The sequence below is a fragment of the Pinus tabuliformis genome, chromosome 6, assembly GCF_031772625.1.
Source record: "Pinus tabuliformis cultivar Carrire ecotype Pingquan chromosome 6, CPIR1, whole genome shotgun sequence".
Lineage (NCBI taxonomy): Eukaryota > Viridiplantae > Streptophyta > Pinopsida > Pinales > Pinaceae > Pinus > Pinus tabuliformis.
In genome coordinates, this window is record NC_142292.1 from 326,771,129 (window position 1) to 326,786,386 (window position 15,258).

The 15,258-nt window shown below is 36.9% G+C and overlaps 2 protein-coding genes across 3 annotated transcripts in view; both read left to right on the top strand.

Annotated features, from left to right (window-relative positions):
* LOC149258625 (disease resistance protein RPP2B-like) overlaps positions 1 to 6,023 on the top strand; it is an 86,428-nt gene extending 80,405 nt beyond the window's left edge. Inside the window, exon 3 of the mRNA XM_089415607.1 lies at positions 5,848 to 6,023. Coding sequence (XP_089271733.1) covers positions 5,848 to 6,018 — 171 coding nt within the window. The 3' untranslated portion in view covers positions 6,019 to 6,023. The remainder of the gene's footprint in view (positions 1 to 5,847) is intronic.
* LOC149258628 (uncharacterized) lies at positions 5,997 to 14,973 on the top strand. Of its 2 annotated transcripts, XM_089415614.1 has the most exons (5): positions 5,997 to 6,135; positions 7,059 to 7,139; positions 12,864 to 12,944; positions 13,154 to 14,338; positions 14,522 to 14,550. In XM_089415614.1, the coding sequence occupies exons 1-4, from the start codon at positions 6,121 to 6,123 to the stop codon at positions 13,691 to 13,693; spliced, it is 717 nt and encodes a 238-aa protein (XP_089271740.1). In that variant the 5' UTR covers positions 5,997 to 6,120; the 3' UTR covers positions 13,694 to 14,338; positions 14,522 to 14,550. The 2 variants fall into 2 exon arrangements, with proteins under 2 accessions (XP_089271740.1, XP_089271738.1); XM_089415612.1 differs by lacking the exons at positions 5,997 to 6,135; positions 7,059 to 7,139; positions 12,864 to 12,944 and having other exon boundaries at positions 13,695 to 14,338; positions 14,522 to 14,973.
* The last annotated feature ends 285 nt before the right edge of the window (positions 14,974 to 15,258 follow it).

Sequence of the window (15,258 nt, forward strand, 5' to 3'; positions counted from 1 at the left end):
ATCTAACTCCAAGTGACTTTTGGGTGATCCAAGTGACTTTTAGGTGATCCCTAAATCCAATAGCTGAAATAGATTTAGATCAATGGCTGAGATTAAATGCTCATTTAAATCTCACTTTCTATTTTTTTTAATTCACCCCACTTTAATAAAGACCCACTTAGTCATTTATTTCCAAAGTCACTTTTCCTTTCTAATTTTTCATTGACTTTATAAAAGTCACTTTAAAATTAGACTTAGTAACTTTATCACTTAAAGTCACTTTTAAATTAGATTGAACTTTATAAAAATTATAAAGTTACTTTAGGAGAAAAATTAAATTCTTTTGGACACTTTTCCCTAGGCCAAAGATCAAAAACTTAAGGAACCACCTGTCCTCCAGTGCCAAATTTCAACAGAAAGATCCTTGAAACTTTGCAATATCCCTTCTTAGATCTATAAAATTTAGTGGTTGAATCAAAACACTGTCACCCTTCCACATGCATTTGATTGTCATCAATCCCAAAACTAACCAGAGAACATACCAATATTTAACAGGTAGCAAGGATTTGGGCACTGATATCATTCACTCCACCGGTAACAAGCCGAGTTCTCCCCTGATCAACACCCCTTCAAGCTTTGCTTTTGTGATTGGGGTTCTATCTAGCTTGTTCTATGTAGCCTATACGCTTCAAGCTTTGCTCCAATACCACATGAAGGAAATTAACACACTAATAATAACACTCACACTCATAAAATAAATATCCGACATATAGAAAAACCAGACATGGCGGAAAAGGCATGAGAGACTTTCTTGTAGTCTCTCATTCTCATGAATTACATTTTCATTATTAAAATAATGTTTATAATACATATAAATACATGAGGAAGTTGTCTCAAGATAGTGCATCTATCTTGAACAAACTTGGTTGAGAAAATATCTCAACAACACACTAATCTAGGAGCTTAACTAGTTGGAGAGAATCTCTCAATCAACTAAGCCTAAACTGACTCCTAACCATGAGGAACAAACTCAATCTAGAAAGGTAGGATTAAATCTAACTTTCTTGATTTTAGTTAATTTAATTAGTTGGACTTAGAATTGTTTTTAATGTGAGAGTGAGGCTAACAAACCTGACTCGAAATCCATCTCTGATGATGTAATTTTGGATCCCCTTGTATTACAATAGATATCTTAAATGACTACAGATTTGAAGAATATTTATCACATTCACTGAATAAGGTAAAGCATCTGAACTATCCATTTAACAATAGCGGTTCTAAGCTTTGTCAAAATACTAATTATAAGAATAGCCTACAATGGCATCATTCTAGGAGGCCACATCTTTGTAAGACAATGTAGCAAATACTTGGTCTCCAATCTTGCTCCTGGATGTCGAATGCATTTCTACAAGTGCATTACCCAATACTCCAATCCATTGTGAACTACAAAGTCATGAATTCTCTTGCTGTGTTGAAGATCCTCTGAGCTGGGACATATAGGAAGAATGCTCACAAGGGTGCAGAGTCGAGTTTCACACCTGCAAGTTCCATATGATGAAATACATTCAAGGTTTTGTGGTGATTCTGATTCTGAGAATAGCTTGATGTTAGTGTTCAAATGTCTTAAGAAAGCCTTGTCATGGGTTGAAAATAAAACTCTTTAATCACTTTTAAGCTAAAATTGAAAATTATGTAAATGAATATGCAACCAAAGAGTTACCAGTAATTTGATAAAATCCACTTAATTAGGGCATCATATGGGTAAGGGTTTGTGGAAGGTTGCATGTCTATTGCTTTTGATTAATTCAGTGAAATATGTAAAGTGTTTCGCTCGTGGACCATGTGAATATCCTTAGTGAGTACAACCTTCATAGGGTTAATGCATGGCCTAGTGATAAGAGCTCAAGTGGGAGTAACAGTTATGGATCCATCATCCAGAAGACTACAGAGGGGGTCTAGTGGAGGTAGCGTTGTAGAAAATCTCTATTCTTGGGATTTTCCCCTTACCAACAACTCTCCCAGCATTTCTTTTATTGTCACTGATTTTTCCTTATTCAACGTATTTTATGAAGAAGAATGGAAATATGATGATATGAGGCAGAGTGTTGAGGCTGAGAAGAACTAGGCATGACAGACTGAAGAGAGTTACAATTTGCAACTTACTCTCACTCTTCAGCTTACTGCGAAAGCATCACTAGTAGAGGAAGTTCATTTCCTTAGTAGACATGTTCAAAGAAAGCCTAATATATCATGTATAGATTCTATGAAAAATTCAGGTGTGGCTTTATCTCATCATTTTTGGGTATGTTTTTAGGATCTTTCACCGTCTCATTGAGTTTGGGAATGTGTTTTACTATTTTATAATTTTTCCTCATATATTTCTTATGTGTTGTGTTTTGCTGAAATATTTGATGGGAGAAATCTGCTCAAATAATAGTTTTCATCGTGATTTTTGGTTATGTAGCCTTCATGGTTTGAGTGGAAATTCAATTGTTGTCTTGTGCATGTTTCACTCAGTCTCTAAGTTCTTTGTATATTGGTTTAAGCCTTTCTTCAAGCAACTCTTAGTTCAAATAACTTGTCAATAGTTACAAATAATAAACAAGAAACACATTTTCTTGGGGCTTACCAATTTCTTTTATGAACATGCAAAAGAATTTCCATAGCTTCAAACCCATGCAAGCCATTAATATTTTCAATATATGTTGTAAAACTTGAGTCATCCCATATTGTTTTGTTTCACTTCATTTAATCATTTTGTACTTCCACTTATGATGCAAGCTATGTTTTCTTTGAAAATATATTTTGTTTTTTTTGTTTTTTTTTTTTCCAAATTTTTGATAGTGAAATATGTTTTTTTGTTGTGGAGTAGTGGTTAGAGTAAAGTAATGCACCACCACACAAATGGCCTCGCCCTCTTCATGAGGAGGGTGGAGGAAGGGAGTGAAATCACCACTTGGTTTATGAAGGCAACTGGGACCAGAGTGGGGGAAGGAGGAAAGACAAAGGGAAGCCACTAGGTTAATTATTAATCTTGGGTTAGTATTCATCTTGGGTGGGGTTGCAAGAGAAATTGGATTTGTATACCAACAAGGCAAAAAGATCGTGATTGTTTGAACCTCATAGACTTTTCCATGTATCTGAATGCGAATGTAAAATCACAAGTGCATTACCCAATACTCCAATCCATTGTGAACTACAAAATCATGAATTTTATCGTTGTGTTGAAGATCCTCTGAGCTAGGACATACATGAAGAATGCTCACAAGGGTGCAGAGTCTAGTTTCACACTTGCAAGTTTCATCTGATGAAAGGCATTCAAAGTTTCATGGTGATTCACATTCAGAGAATTCCATGATGTGGAGTCTTCAAATGTTTTAAGGAAGCCCTGTCATGGGTTGAAAACACAACTCTTTAATCACTTTTCATCTAAAATTGAAAATCATGTAAATGAATATGCAACCAAAGAGTTATTGGTAATTTGATATAATTGACTTAATTTGGCCATCAAATGGGTAATGGTTTGTAGAAGGTTGCGTGTCTATTGATTTTGATTAATGCTTTGCAAAATAGTGACTCTTGGTAATATGTCCCTTTATCCCTTCCAAAATAATCAATTGAGGTCTCCAGGGATCTTGATGAAGCTCCTATAAGATTTGATGAGTTAAAGAGTAATGATGACATCAAACACTTTTCTTTTGAAATCAGAAAAAATTGAAATGAACCAGCAACCTACATAGACAAAATATTTTGAATGTAAGGTGAGCATGCTTTGTTTCACAAACTCATAACAAGCTTGAACAAGCATATATTTTATATATGTCGAGAGTGCCTTGCTTTAAACTCTTTCATCTAGTTACCTAGCATCATTAATTTTCTTTTCAGCAACAAAAGAAACTTGGTAAAGTGTTGGGCACAAATATCTATACCTTATTGCATTGTGGGCACAAATATGTATACTTTCTTTACTTCAGTGAACATAATGAAGCACAAAACTTGTATTGGGGAAATAACCAAAGTTATTCATCTCTTCCGCCAACCTTTCTAGCATTTCATATTTTTTGCTGCTTGCGAATGTGATTTGTCTCCTGCGCGGAATGCATGGGATCTGCTTTTCACCTCTATCCAACTGTGTCCTGGCCACTTTTTTAGTCCCCTGTCTTTGATTATTGTTCTAATATTTGTTACTCCATCCCAGCTGCCAACATTTGCATATAAATTTGATAATAGTACATAATATCCTACATTTTCAAGTTCTAAATCAAAAAGTTGATTTGTGGTCCATTCTCCTATCTCTACATTATAGTGAATTCTACATGCACCAAGCAAAGCCCTAAATACATCAGTATCCAGCTTTAATGGCATTGTTTCAATCAGATTGAATGCCTCATTAAGCTGCCCAACATGCCCAAGCAAATCAATCATGCATGCATAATGACCCACCATGGGTGCTATGCAATAATGTCTTCTCATTTGATTAAAATGCAATTGTCCCTCGCCCACCAAGCCTGCATGAACAAAGGACGCCAACGAAGGTGATGTGATATGGCTTCATGCCTGCTCATTGTATTTCATCGAAAAGTGTGAGAGCTTCCATTCCATCCCCATGCATTCCATACCCTATAATCATATTTTTGTCTATTGATGGCTTTTTAGGAATCACATTCATGAGTATTGATTGATCATTTCAATTACATATGGAAGTAACCAAGGTATGTTTCTCTCTATGTTCTCTCCATATTTCAATGTTGCATCAAATTAATGTTGAAAAACTCATCAAGGCAAATGACTTGTAAGAGACGGGAATGCAAGAGTTTGATTTGCATTAGGGAAAAGCTCAACAATCAAATTGAGAGTTTTCCTTTTATTTTTTGACACATAATTTTTCACTACCTATAAACTTGTGATATCGACAAACCAGTGAGTACCTTACTCCGCTATTGGTGACTTGCAAAAAAAATTGATAATTTAGTTTGAAAAAAGTTTTGTTTTTTTTTTTTTTTTTTTTTTTTAGAACGAAAAAAGCTTTATATTATATGAGAGATATAAGAGTCCAAAAAGTAGATACATCTGAGATGGCCTAAAAAGGCCATTGGTCAAAATAAACATATGTTCATAGGATCTACAAGTGGGGATATCTATCAAAAGATGATCAAACAGCGTATTAAAACTAAATTCAACATAAGTCCTATAAACTATCATGGTTCCCATAGTATAGAGAGACTATATGCAAATACATAAAAAAAACATATGTAGATTGAGGCAGATTGGCATGAAGATCATCAGACTAGAAGTCCGGGAATGCAAAATCGTGGATCTGGAAGGTTTCTCCCTCAGAAAAACATGTTTGAGACTCTTGAGTTTGACAAAGCAATTATCATTTTTCTTATGAATTCATCACAATATCTCATGTAGTTGTTGGTTGTTCTATGCTATTGTTTCCTATGCTACCACCTTATCGTGTTTCCTTTGCAACATGTGGTGCAATTGCTAGTTATAAAGAAATAATAAGATTCTAGATTCAATAAGGCATTTGTGTATTATGGTCATTTTATTTTTTTTTCTTATGATAAATATGTGAAATTTTTTAACATTGCTGTGTTATTGAATGATTATTTTTTAATCAAAATTTTAAAAGTACAGGGTTAAGTTACCATCAAAATATCATTCTTGACAGACAAATTAAAAAAAAAAGGGTTTTTGATAGAAAAGATAAAGATCCAAAACATCAAAAACAATTGCTTCCCGATAAAAAGAATCTAAATTCCAAAAAATATCTAAATTCCAACCCTGTGCCGTTTATCTATCTATTTATTCAAAAAAAAATAGCAATAGAAGACTGAATTTGTTTTTGAATGTGGTTGACAGAGTGAATCAGTGTTGTGTCGAGGCATTTGCATCCGTGAAGATCGTAGACCACCTCAATTCCCAAATAACATAAACTTCAGGGGCGTACGTCTTCTGGTCGTTGAACATCCCGCAGACTCCTCGTGGTTTCCCTGTTCGGCCATCTACGGGGATTTGGTATGGCTTCGTTGACGTAATTCTCCCTTCATCTCCCTCTCTCGTACCATTTCACTCAGAAGTTTAAGAGTTTTGGAACTTCGGACTCCTAAAGCTGACCTCCTCGAAGGGTTCTTTATGTGCAATGATGAGGTAAGTAACTAAAAACATTTATACAAGTAATTGTCCCACGCTCTCGTTAGATCATGTAGTTGTTACTCAGGTTTAAACCATAGTTACCAAGTTCACCGGCAAACAGTACGGAAATTCGCCAATTCGGTTCGCCCGCCGAACAATTCGCTGAAATTCAATCTGATTATTCTGTGGCACAGGATGTTTTCTGAACATATATGGGTTAAGCAGAATGGGATATATATTGAAAGGAAAAAAAAAGATTGAAAATATAAATGAAATTGAAAAAAAATTGTTTTTCAGCTCACATGGCTTTGGATTGACCATGAATAAGTGTACAGTTAAGGCACTCCTTGCTATAGATCACTGGTTCAAATTCCCCGTGGATGCTTACCTACCAAAAAAAATCTGTTTTTCCAATCTTCCAAACCCAAAAAAAGGACAGAAAGTAAATGAAAGTGGTTTATTCCTGAGCTGTTATAAGATTCTCTGAATAGAAATAAATAGAGTTTGGATGGTATATACAAAGACCAAAATAATAAAAGGTTAAAAAGAAAGAACAAAATAGAGAGAGTAATTGATATTAGAAAAATTTTGTTTTTTAATCTTGGAAACCTAGTAAAGTGACTTAATTTTAGGTAGTTAGGATTTATTTATGGAGACATTAAAGTTTTGTAGAGAAAAGATGAATAATAGATTTTTTTAAGATAATTCTATTCAAATTTTTATATTATTTAATATTAATAAAAAATAAAAATAAAAATAAAAAAACTAAAAAAAATATTTATCAGGTTTATTATCCAATTTATTACTATTAAATTTCTTTTTCCATTTGAATTTTTTTTGTATGGTATAGCATTGGAATTAGAATTCGAATTCAAAATCGAAATTGTAACTATGGTTTAAACTAATTCCTGAAACTTAACTAATTCTAGTGATTGCAGGTACCTTTGGAGTTGCGTGAGGTCAACATTGAGGTGAGGAAAGAGGGCGCATCTTCCAGTACTTCCAGCAGCGCCCAGCCAGTTGAGTCTTTTTTTTTTTTTTTTCCAGATCGAAAAAGCAGAATGCATTATATTGAGGCAATATATAACAAATAGTACATCAAAAACTTTGAAAGTGTGCTTGTAGCAGGAAAAAACATATTGGATGCCCTGTGCATCGAGGACTCTATGGAACTGGAAACACAAAAGGTCAGATACAGGAGTTCCGGGACAGCAGCATGTAAACACCTGGAATAAACTGATTGCCATAGGATAGTCACCAAATATACATCATGCCTATACGAGATATACAAGGATATGTGTCAAAAGATCATAAAAACAGAAACATATCAGTAAAAAAATCAGGGCATTTAGAAGCCAGGGAGGGAGAACTCCTGTATGGGCAAAGAAACCCCGACAAATATTACCTTCATAGACCAATTACCTGTTTGAGCTAGCAATCCTTCTTTAGATAAGCAATCAGCTTGCTGATTCTTTGACCTGTAGATGTGTTGAATGGAGCACCCCTGTACCTTACCCCACAGATACATAATTCTATCCATCTAGCCTGCAAGGTGAGGGCAACTGATACAGCATTTACCCATAACATGATCAACTATAACTTTAGAATCTCCATAGATTGACACAGAGTGAATATCAAAAAAGATGCAAAAAGACAGAAGACCCACCAAGGCCATCGCCTTAGCTATACTGTTTGTGCCCTTTCCTCCATTCCACGAGATAAAATATTGAAGGTCCTTGTCCATGATAATATGAACCCTGCATCCACAGGAATCATGCTGAGCAGCGCCATCAGAAAAAGCCCTTGGGGTCCTCGAGATAACATCTCCTCGCCTGTTCCCATTTGCAGTTTTTCTTTTCCGATTCTTTGTTGGAATCGATTCATAATAGGAAACAACGTTTTGTAAAATAGCCATGAAGGGCTCTTTCCTGGCTCTAAAGATTATGGTGTTCCTCCATACTGTGATGATAATTGGTCTCCAAGATTCACGCTGCCCACTCCACCAGATGAAAGCTTCCTGAATAGAGGCATGTGACACAGCAGGGAAACCAAATATGATAGCCAGTTCACCCCACAGTGATCGCGATTTCTGGCACTGGAAGAACATATGGAGGTTGCTTTTCTCTGCTGCTTCACTTAATAAACAAAAACCCTGCCCATGCCAGTTTCTTTTTTTCAGATTATCCCAGGACAAATTTTTATTGTGGAACACCAACCATGCAAAGAAAATTAGTTTGAGAGGACATCTGGCTTTCCAGAAGATGGAAGGAAAAGAAGGGCCGTCCTGTGCCACTTTTAACCCAATCAAGTTCATATAGATATCTTTTGCGCAAACCTGGGACCTTGCATTTGGCACTTTCCATACCAAAACATCTTCAGGAAGAGAACGATGTATGCCACTGCTAGTCAGGCAGTCTTTGATTATGTTCCACTGTCTTGCTAAAACATCACACATTCCCAAGCTGTTCGCCTCTCTCCACAGTGGGATCGGGCCCTGCCATGCTACAATGAGTTTATCCCAGGTGAAGAAACCCATTCTATGGAAAAAACTTAGCAGATTTACAGGAACAAAAATATTCTCACGCCCACTTATAAAAGAGTCCGTTCCAATGAAGAGCCTGTTGCCAGATTGGAAGCTCCATATCAAGTTCTTGAGAAAATAGTATTCAATCTTTCGAAAGCTGAGCCAGATAGCGAATCCATACAAGGAGCCAATCCTCCCTACTCTGTACCAATGTACGATGTCTTTACCGCCCATGTATTTCATTTTAATTATGCTGCTCCAGGGGCCCTCTCCATAGATCCCCCTCCATAACGATTTGCACAGTAGTGCCTTCCCAAACGTTCTCAGGTCCAACAGTCCCCAACCTCCTGAAATCTTCGGCTTTGAGATCTTATCCATTTTAACAAGGTGGTATTTCCTCTGCTCTGATTTGCCACCCCAAATAAAGTTTGCAGTAATCTTATTCATATTCTAGATGATACTTGCAGGGAGAAAGAATAAATGTGCCCAATAAACAACGAGTTGAGTTAAGACAGATTGCGCCAGGATAATCCTTCCAGCCAGTGAAAGGCTCCTATATTCCCAATTAGATATCTTTTTGTGGTACTTGTCAATTATCCTTAGCCAATCTGCTTTTGAATATCCCTTTGCTTTGAGATGGAATCCTAAGTATTTAAATCCATCTTTTATGGATTTCATATCTATCCCAAACAACCTTGAGACCCATTCAGCTGTTTCCATGTTGATATCATTGTGGAACAGAGTGGACTTTGACTTATTTATATGAAGACCAGTAGCATCTTGGAATCGTTTCAAAATGACATGTAGATATGACCGAGTGACTCTGCATAGCATTGCGAAGATGAGCACATCATCAACAAACAGGTTGGGCGAAATGTAATTGTTCCTGCAAATCTTCAATGGTCTGCATCTGTTTGCCCTGACTGCAATGTTAATATGAAGACTTAAAGAGTTCATCATTAGAATAAACAACAAAGGAGATAGGGGATAGCCTTGACAAAGACCTCTTTTTGCATGAAAAAAAGGGGAGTGGATCCCATTAATGATGACAACATAACTTACATTCTCCACACAAGCCATGATCCACTTAATATTGTTGGATCTCAAACCAATCTTAGCCAATAAACATCTGATAAACCCCCAATCTAAGGAATCATATGCTCTTTGTAGATCAATTTTCAAAATGGCAGCATCAGATTTGTTTGTAACCATGGAATATAAACTTTCTTGCGTGTTTGCTACAACATCCAATATGTTCCTACCCTTCAAAAATGCGTGCTGGTCCTTTGATAAAAAACAAGCTAAGGTAGATTTGATCCTTTCAGCAATAATTTTAGTAATAATTTTGAAAGTGATGTTCCATAGGGAAATCGGCCTAAAGTCTTTAAAGGAGTCAGCCTCCGATTTCTTAGGGATGAGAGCAATTTAAGTGGAGGCCATAATCTGGTGTATGTTGCCTGAAATTCTTGCTGCCTCAACCATCCTAAGGAGGTCATGTTTGATGAGATCAAAAAAGTGGATAAAGAAATCTATTGTCCAGCTGTTCGGACCTGGGCATTTGTCTTTCTTGAAGGACGTCATGACACCAAGAAGTTCATCCTTAGAAATGGGCTAAAAGAGATCCTCATTTTTTTCCTCATCAAACATCTGGGGGAAAGGATCTATGCCCCATAGAATATCCTGAAATTTGCAGGTTTCCATCCTTTTATATTGCCTTTCAAAGTATTTCACGGCGTCCTTTTGGATGTCTTTGTGGGAGAAAAAGAAGCCCCCTTGACCATTGTTAATTTTCCATATGGAGTTTTTCTCCCGCCTGAAATTTGCATACCTATGAAAAATTTTAGTGTTTTTGTCACCTTTCTTGAGCCATATCGCCCTGCTCTTGAGCCTCCACGTGGCTTCCTCCTGTTTCAGAATTTTCTGCTTTCTCCTTTCAAGCTCGTTGAGATGACATCTGATATCAAAAGGGAGAGAATTAGCGACCAGGGACCCTTAGATACTATCTAATTCCTGTTGTAACTCCCTCAGCTCCTTTTTGTTCATGAATCTTTTCTTACTTTGCCAATCTTTTACCACCTTTCTCATTGTGGAAATCTTTTCTCTGAAGGTCAGGAAGGGGGGGGGGGTCTTGTCTCTAGCTGATAGATCCTTCCAGGTTCTTGTAACAATATCATTAAAATCGGGTTCTTCTAACCAGCGTCTGTTAAATTTAAAGGGGTACCCTGTCCTAAACCCCTTCTCCCTCCAACTGAGATATATCGGTCTATGATCGGATAAGAAGACATTTCCAATGGATGAGAAAGGCATCCCCATTCTGTCAATAATGCTGTCACGAACAATAAAAAAGTTGATTCTTTTTGCAACATATGCCTCCTCTATCCTTCCGTTGTCCCATGTTGGCAGCGTTTTGGAGGGGATTATATCTATAAGATTCCTGTGCAGCAGCTCACATTTAATACGTTCTGCCAGCAGGTCTCTTTTCCTGCTTTTACCCCATCGTTCCTCCGGATATAGAGTTACATTGATATCTCCTACAATTATTAAGGATTCAATATCAAAAATTTCTGATGCGAATAACCTTTCCCAAAAAGGGAGCCTGTTCTTATATGGTGCATAGATATTCAATATGTTAATTGGACAATCTTGACCTCTAAACAATGCCGATATGAGAATTCCTGCAAAACATCTATATGCCTTTGCTTTGATCCAGGCCGGATCCCACAAAACAGCTAGGCTCCCCGACAGACCTTTTGCCTCCGTGGCAGCTAGGTGCCAGAAGGGAAACATTTTCCTAAAATAGGATATAGTAATAGAATTACTATGCATACTCTCTTGAATTAATATAATTTTTGGTTGGACCGAGAGGAATAAGTTTTTTAGCGCCAAAAATTTGAGGTCTGCTCCCAGACCTCTGATATTCATGGATAAGATGAAAGTCATTTAGGAGAAATTTCAGCCACCCTTGCTCTAAGAGGTCGATTCTCAGTCATATCAATAATTGGTATATCAATAAGGGACAGGTTACTTACTCCTTTGTCTGCGCCCCCCGATCTACCCCTAAAATACCTGTTGCCTTTGTTATTTTTCCTCCTCACCGTTATATTCCTGGCAGAGTCAGGGCTAATAAAAAGAGGCAATGGATTTGTCGGCTTATGAATGGTTAAGGGTTACAGATCAAACGAATTCTTACTTAGCAGAAAGTCGATGTTATTGTCAAACAGGTTTGGTGGAGATGAGATGGGAGAGTTTAGAGGGGTAGTTGAGATCATAGCCTCTTTCCCTTTTATAGATGGATCAGCTGCCCTATTCCGAGGAGGGGATGGAGATGAAATAACAATGGTTTGGGAACCCACAGAGAATTCTTTGATAGGCTGGGCATACTGCGGAGGGGGAGGGACTTCTTTGTCATCCTTTGGTTCTTGGGGGGGGGGGGCGAACACAGAATAGTGTGGGACATATTCTCGAGTGTGGATACAAGCCTACTCGAACTTTCCAGAATGGAAAAGTCCTGTGAGAGATACAGAGGAGACTAACTAAGATGTTTTCCAAAATTTGATAGATCATTCATCACTTGATGTTCTAACGGAGAGAGGCTACAAGAGGAGGACGGCTTCACCTTTTCAGGAGGCCGAGGATTCATTTTGAATCTGTTGGTATATCTCTGAAACTTTCCTTGAAACGACCTATGCCGAGGGCAGTTTTTTATCAAATGTCCCGTCTTGTGGCATCCAGCGCATCTGAAGGGGACTCCCCAGAAGTCCAGTCTTTGAATAATTTTTGAGTATCCCCATGCTATTTCTATGTGGTCTGGAAACCCTCCCCTGAACGCCTTTTCAATAAGAACCCATGCAATCCTTTTGTCTTTTTCCCAGGCTTCTTGGGTCTACATACACTCATTTACCTATGGCGTTTTTGATCTCCATTAATGTCTCCTTCGACCATAACTCTAAGGGCAAGCCCGGAAGCTTAAGCCAGATTAAATTGTTTGAGAGAGTGTTCTTCAGAGGGTCATACCCTATATACCACTTATAGAGAGCAAGGAAACTCCTTTTATGAACCCACTGCTATTTCTGAGTAGTGTCTTTATAATGTTTGTTGTCGATTTTTTTAGAAATTGAATTTTTTTTCATTTAATTTTTATCTTATCTTATTTGAATTCGAAATTGGTAATTATGGTTTAAACAAATTCCTGAATCTTAACTAATTCTCGTGATTGCAGATATTTTTGGAGTTGCCTGAAATCAACATTGATGTGAAGAAAAAGGGTGCATCTTCAAGTACTTCCAGCAGCGCTCAGCCAGTTGAGTCTTTATAATGTCTATTATCAAATTTCTAAGAATGGAATTTTTTTTATTCAAATTTCAGTCTTTATAGCGTCTATTATCAATTTATATATATATATATATATTTTTTTTATTTTTTATTTTTTTTTCATTCGAATCTTTATAGTATGGTATGAATTGGAAATTGGTAACTATGGTTTAAACTAACTAATTCTCATGATTCCAGATACCTTTGGAGTTGCGTGAGGTCAACATTGATGTGAGGAAAGAGGGCGCATCTTCAAGTACTACTTCCAGCAGCGCCCAGCCAGTTGATCTTCAACATTCTTCGAAAGCACTTGATGGAAAAAGTGTCCTGCCATATTTTTCCTCTTTTCTTCGATCGATGGGGAGTTCGATGAAAAACTTGAATAAGATAGTGCTGAAAGGTGTCATAGTTGCACAGTTACTCCCTTTTGACTTCTCGGAGCTCAAAAACCTTAGGCATCTAGATCTATCTGGCTCTACTCATCTAACCACATTGCCCGAATCCTTCTCTCAACTATTGAGACTCCAACATTTGTCATTGCGAGGCTGCATTAATCTATCCATCCCAACGAATGTCTTCGGAGAAATTTCCACACTGGAGCATATCGACTTCAAAGGCTGTGCTCAATTGGTATACTTGCCACAAGGAATCACCTCTCAGAGGCGTTTACGATACTTGAATTTACTACATACTAGTTTACGAGAATTTCCCTTGAACTTAGAACCAGTAGAGGAGTGAGAACAACTAAGACTAGGAAGCGGAAGCTTGACAGAGCTACCATATTCTGTGGCCTACTTTGTGCACTTGAAAGAGTTGATTCTGGTCCAATGCTTCAGATTAAAGCATATCAGCACACCTATTGAACAGTTAACATGTTTGGAAAGGTTGGAAATATATGACTCCAACGTGCCCATTTTACCAGCAGGAATTGCAAGGCTGAAACATCTGAAAGTTTTGACTATTTGCAGTTGTCCAATAAAAAAGTTTGCCTTGGATAACAATGTCTGCATGGATGCTTTAACAGATTTGTCTTTGTTACACACATCCATATCCGATATAACCATTCCTGCCGGTGCTTGCCCTAGGCTGGAAATTGTTGATCTTTCATGTAACCCTCAGCTGAGTCAGGTTCAAGTCTTCCAATCAACCCTTGTAAAACTAAATCTGGATTGTTGCTCCAATCTGTCTTCTTTAACACTTGTACGCCTTAAATTTCTCAGCATAAACGGATGTGGCGTCGTCAGCCTGAATGTTGAAGATTGGAGATCATTGGAGGAGATTATGGCGGAGAGATGTGGCCTATTGCGGATGAGAGACGAAGAATGGAATCAGTTGGAACGGCTAAATTTTTTCAGCTTTTCAAATAAATTTCTTTTTGGCGCGGTGGGTACCTTATTCATAATGAATTAAGCAAAAAAATTTAACAAAAATCTGCAGTTCATTATATATTAATAATATTTTTATTTAAAATTTAATTTTTAGAATATATATATATTTTAATATCACTGATTTTATATTATTAAAATTAAATTAGTGACATGAATCTGTATGGTGAAATTTGTACAGGAGTTCGAGAAATTGCTGAACAGTTTTCATGATGTCACAGTGCTGGAGGTCCCTCCTACAGCCACACCTGCATCTCCGATGTTGATAAAGAATGTACAATTACACAGAGCAATATTGATGTGCTTTCTTACAGTAGAGACAGGTCCGTCCACAGAGTGGAACAAATTTAAGGTAAGATTTGAAGCCAACAATAGTGGTTCTCAATATGAGGTGTTTGAAACCGGCTGTGGAGGCGGAGGCGGAGGATTGTGGTTACACATGTATATGTGGACACACGATTGGAAATCATTTAAAGATGAAGACCATGTGTACAACAATGTGAGTATTTACAAAGAGGACAAAATCGATGTAGAGGGTGGGGAGAGGGGATGGATACTGACGTTTGCATGTGGAGACCATATCTTAAATGTTTGTAAACAGATAATGAAACACTTATGATGATAATGAAATACGTCGATTGTAGAGTATTGCAATATTTGGGAATTGTAAAAAAATTAACCGCGCTCATGTCTGTTGGCTATCTGAATATTCCAAAAATTTACATGGGTTCGATAAAAAAAATTGATCGCGCCTATGTCTATATTTCAAAAATCTACAATCGACTTAATCTCACCCATAGGTATTTCATCGAAATTTGAGAATGTAAGTGTATATGATATTGTAATTTTGTATAATTTAAATAATATTTTTAATATATAAATTAATTTAATATTTTCACAATTTTTTGCTCCATTAAC

Excerpts from the sequence above, each read along its gene's own strand:
- LOC149258628 (XM_089415612.1), top strand. The coding sequence starts at position 13,964 with ATGGATGCTTTAACAGATTTGTCTTTGTTACACACATCCATATCCGAT. Across the intron at positions 14,339-14,521 it reads ATAAATTTCTTTTTGGCGCG|GAGTTCGAGAAATTGCTGAA; the intron begins GTGGGTACCTTA and ends AAATTTGTACAG.